General features: G+C 35.2%; 1 protein-coding gene across 1 annotated transcript; it reads right to left on the bottom strand.

Annotated features, from left to right (window-relative positions):
• Positions 1–304: 304 nt before the first annotated feature.
• Positions 305–3,972, bottom strand: LOC114323921 (D-isomer specific 2-hydroxyacid dehydrogenase family protein). The gene is made up of 2 exons (XM_028271614.2): positions 3,335–3,972; positions 305–1,213 (listed from the first exon to the last, which is right to left on the bottom strand). The coding sequence occupies exons 1-2, from the start codon at positions 3,755–3,757 to the stop codon at positions 695–697; spliced, it is 942 nt and encodes a 313-aa protein (XP_028127415.2). The 5' UTR covers positions 3,758–3,972; the 3' UTR covers positions 305–694.
• Positions 3,973–4,625: the final 653 nt, after the last annotated feature.

Raw genomic sequence — 4,625 nt, 5'->3', positions numbered from 1 at the left:
TGCATTTTTAGCTTTCTTTTCTTTCGTCTTTAGGTTTTGGTGGTTTGTTTGTATTGCATTAGAGGAGCATTTACAATGCCTCATTTATACAGGTTTGTGCTGTGTCTCTGTTTTCTACTAATACTAATGTCCCTCTTGACCTTTAATGCTCAGTTTGTTTACTAAGAATGCTGATGAGAAATAGAAACAATTTTAAATGATCACTACTACTCAAGGCGAACAGAGGCATAAGTAGTTTGCTTTAATTGAGTAGTCAAGTTATCCATCTCTCGTTTGAGTTGGTAATTAATAATTCAATATGATATCCAAATAAACAAAAACTCCTTTATTCAAACCTTTAAAGACGAAAAAAAAAATGCCATTTCAACGACCAACAAAAGAAGAGCCCAAAACCAGACTCAACCTACTCATTCCCTGGTTAGTCCATGAATGGCCCAGTCAATTCAAATTATTTTGAAGAAGATAAGCATAAGATTGGACAGATACACTTGACCCAAACCAGGCTTTCCTCTATGTGCAGCAAGTGCCAAAATACCTAAGAAATAATTTAGAAGGATAATTAGAGGTTTGCATCTCGTAAGGGTTTATCTGCCCAGTTCTAGAAACAATGATCTCTAAAACTGAAAGACATAAGCACCAGGCTGCAAGGTAAGACCTCCAATCAATCATCCATTTCACTACAATTACAACACAATTAAACCACTGGAGTTAACAGTGGTTTCTTTGAAAAGTGTGCCTCCAAGTTTCCAATCACAAGATCAGCCATGGCCTTGCGGGTTTCCACAGTTGCACTTGCTACATGAGGGGTGAGGACCACATTATCAAGCCCAAAGAGCTGTTCGGGTACTTCAGGCTCATGTTCAAACACATCAAGTCCAGCACCACCCAACCGGCCTTCAATCAGAGCAGATACCAACTCAGGTTCGTCAACATGAGGACCCCTCCCAATATTGATGAGGACACCCTTAGGACCCAATGCATCAATGACTTTGCGGTTGATGATATGATGAGTTTCATCGGTTAGAGGACACGCAACAACCAGAATAGCACAGTTGGAGGCTAACTCAATGACGCTTGGGAAATATTTGTATTTTGAATCTAGCTTTTGTGATCTGGAGTAATAACTGATTGGGCAGCCAAATGCTTCTGCTCTCTTGGCAATTGCTAACCCAATTCTGCCAAGTCCAATAATGCCTACTGATTTGCCACTGAACTGGAAAAAAGATGAAGAGAAACTAGAAAGATGAGAAATATTCATTAACAAATAAAGGTAATAGATATAGCAGACAAGTTCTCAATGTAGAGCAAAGAAAGAATGAACGTGCTAGGAGAAGCATTTGACATCATTCAAACATTTAAGTAAAATTTCGTTTGAGATGAAACAGTCATCTGTTCATAACAGTCACGTGGCTTCATTTCCTAGTAGCAAGCAAGATATTTGAGGAACATAACTAAAAAGTTCTAAATTGTTTGATTTTCATTGTTTCTGATAGGTTTTCTGATATGTTAATAAAATTACTATTGGCTCTAAGGTTGCAGAGCCAATAAGGCAGACACCAAAATAGTATGTTAAGTGTCCTAAAGTAACGATATTTCATACTAACACAGGCCTGCTGTGAAGTTATAGTGAACCCAGATAAGAATTTGCAAAAGAAACAAAGGCATTTGCCCTTAATTCTCCACAGCCCTTCGCAACAAGACTTGTCTTATTCTTTCTCACCTCAATCTAATAAACATATAGCCTGTAACCAAAGCATCAAAGCTAACAGAAGGCTAATTTCCAAGAATCACAACAAACTTCAAACAGAAATATCTAAAATAAAATAAAATAAAATCCAGCAACAACACAACCACAAGGAATGCAATAGATACAGAGAGAGAATCCTACAAAGCACCTGAATGCCAGGATTTTTGTTGACAACAAAATGGAAACCAGAAAAATGATGCCCAAACTCCCAAAGGGGAAGACAAACGGACAAACAACCCTGACAAGAAGTATGCTATGCTCAAAGTTGGAAAGATGGATAGAACATAAAGCCACAACATATCTAAGTGTTTGGAACTCAATCCACACATAACCAAACTGACCAAATTAGCAGAGGCACAATTAAATCAAGGAAACTAAAGTCACGTGAAGTCAATCATTACTGTAGTTCGCATTTTCAGGCAAAATTGATGTGTGAGAAAAATGACATAATTACTTGTTTAGTTGCTGAGATTTTAGAGGAAAAGAAGAGAAAATAAAATCTTGACTCCTAGTCCTATCATGCCATCTCCATCCCTTACACAAAATTTTAATTAAAAATTGAGCAAAAACTTTATTTGAGTTGAAAGAGCTGCTCGAAAGCTTGGTGAACAGGCGAAAAAGCCCCAACTCTTTTTTTAGCAAAGGGCTTGCTTTTCCCTAATGGCATAATGTTAAGTTTGAAACACACAAAATAGCCTTGAAAATTTTGAGTAAACATTTAAGTCTCCCTTGTTTGGATAAAAATTTGAGTAAAAACTCAATTTTGTATAAGTTTTGCTAAAAAGTGGAGGGTTCTTTGAGTGATTTTTACTCAAAAACTTCAAACAAAGCAAAATAGCAGTCAGTTGAGTGGAGGCGTTTCTTTCTTTGACTTCCTCAGCAACCAAACAAGTGCATAACCAAAATTAACTCGAGAAAATTTTATACAAAATTGATAACTTGAGAAAGATGACATTATTAATTGTTTGGTTACTGAAATTTTAGAGGAAAAAGAGGAGAAAATTAAATATTGACTCCTATCAAATTGAGAAAAGTGGCATCAGTAATTGTTTGATTGCTGAAATTTTAGAGGAAAATAAGAAACACTTAAATCTTGACTCCTATCAGAGCATCTCCAAGCCTTCACCAATTTTTTATTAATTTGACTCCAAATTTGAGTAAAAAACTTAATTTGATATGAACTACACAATCCTTCCATCAAATTTTCATCAAAATCTTTTTAAAATTCCCATCTTATCCCAAATTCCCATCTACAATGCTTCATTTTATTATTATTATTTTTTTAAAAAAATTTATCAGATTCAAATTTGATGCAGGAATTGTTAAGTTCTCAATTTGATATAATTTGATGAAAGGATTGGAGATGAGTTTTGACATTTTCCATCAAATTTTGATGAAAGAAGTGAAGAATTGGAGATGCTCACAAACCTGCCATACCATTCAGATTTTGCACACAAAAAAAAAAAAACAAAAACTGCAACAAAGCAAAATAACTGTCAGTAGAGTAAAACCTTTGATTTCCAACACTTTCTCAGCAACCAAACAAGTGCACGACAAAAAATAACAAACACAAACAAAAATCCAAACCTTTGTAGTCAACTTGAAGTCCCCTTTCTTCCACAACCCACTCCTCACATACCGATCACACTCGCAAACCCTCCTCAGCGTCATCAGAATGAGCCCGATCGCCAAGTCCGCCACGTCTTCCGTCAACACGTCGGGCGTATTGGTAACCCTAATTCCCTTCTCCTTACACTTCACCAAGTCAACCTTATCCAATCCAACGCTGAAATTCGCGACGATCTCCAGACTCGGAAGCGATTCGATGAGATCGGCGTCGGCGCCCGCGGTGGCGGTGCCGACTACGGCTCGGATCGAAGAAGAGTTGACTTTGAGAAACTCCTTCTTCTGAGGGAAGTTCCAGAAGCGGAAGAGCTTGAATCGGGATTCGAGCTCTTGCTCGAGGTAGGGTGACATCGGACACACCATCAGGACTCCGATCGCATCCATTTTCTCGGGCGAAATGCAGAGGCGTGAGAGATGATGAGATTAGGGTTACGGTTTTGAATTTTTTTTTTTTTTTTTTTGGATTTTGGATTTTGGTTTGGATTGATTAATTCAATTTCTCTTCTTCTTCTCTCCCAAGATGTTTGGGAGCTTGGGGGAGTAATGAGCGGCTGCAAATTATATTTTATCACGTATCTATCACCATAAATTAGATAAATGTTTGGGAGCACTAATTAGTGCTCCCACTAATTAGGTGGCAGTGGGTCCCGTCATTAATGATGTGATATTTTGATCTTGAAATTGTGTTTTTTTTTTATTTTTATTTTTTTAATGCATTAGTGCTATTAGTGGTGATGTTTTTAGTGGGATGAATCATTGTTGTCATAAATTAGCATGGGAATCATATCACGTATCCATCACCATAAATTATGTTTTATTCGGGTGTGTTTGGTGGTTGAATTTGATGGAAAAAATATAAATAAAAATAAAATATAATTTTACTTTTTGTTTAATTATAATAAAATATGTTAAGATTATACAATGAAAATATTAAAAATTCTAAATATTTTATCAAATATTTTATATGAGTGTGAGGCTTATATGGTCTGAATCTCATACTCATATGAAATATTTAATTAAATATTTGGAATCTTAGCCTTTTTTTTCTTTTTTTTTTGACTAATTTTTTAGGTTTACAAGTTTTGTTTGTTATGCTCTTTTGTTTTTTCAATTTCTAACTCAACTAAGATTTAATTTGGGAGTAGGTTATTTTAATAATTTTTTGAATTTTTACAAAAAAAATATATAAAAAAGTAAGAGAATAATGTGATAATTTATAAAGATTTTTTAACTTTTTAGTTAAAACTGAAGA

Source organism: Camellia sinensis, chromosome 15, assembly GCF_055761805.1.
Source record: "Camellia sinensis isolate YWXY chromosome 15, ASM5576180v1, whole genome shotgun sequence".
NCBI classification, from domain to species: Eukaryota; Viridiplantae; Streptophyta; class Magnoliopsida; order Ericales; family Theaceae; genus Camellia; species Camellia sinensis.
This window is presented reverse-complemented; position numbering and strand designations above follow the sequence as displayed.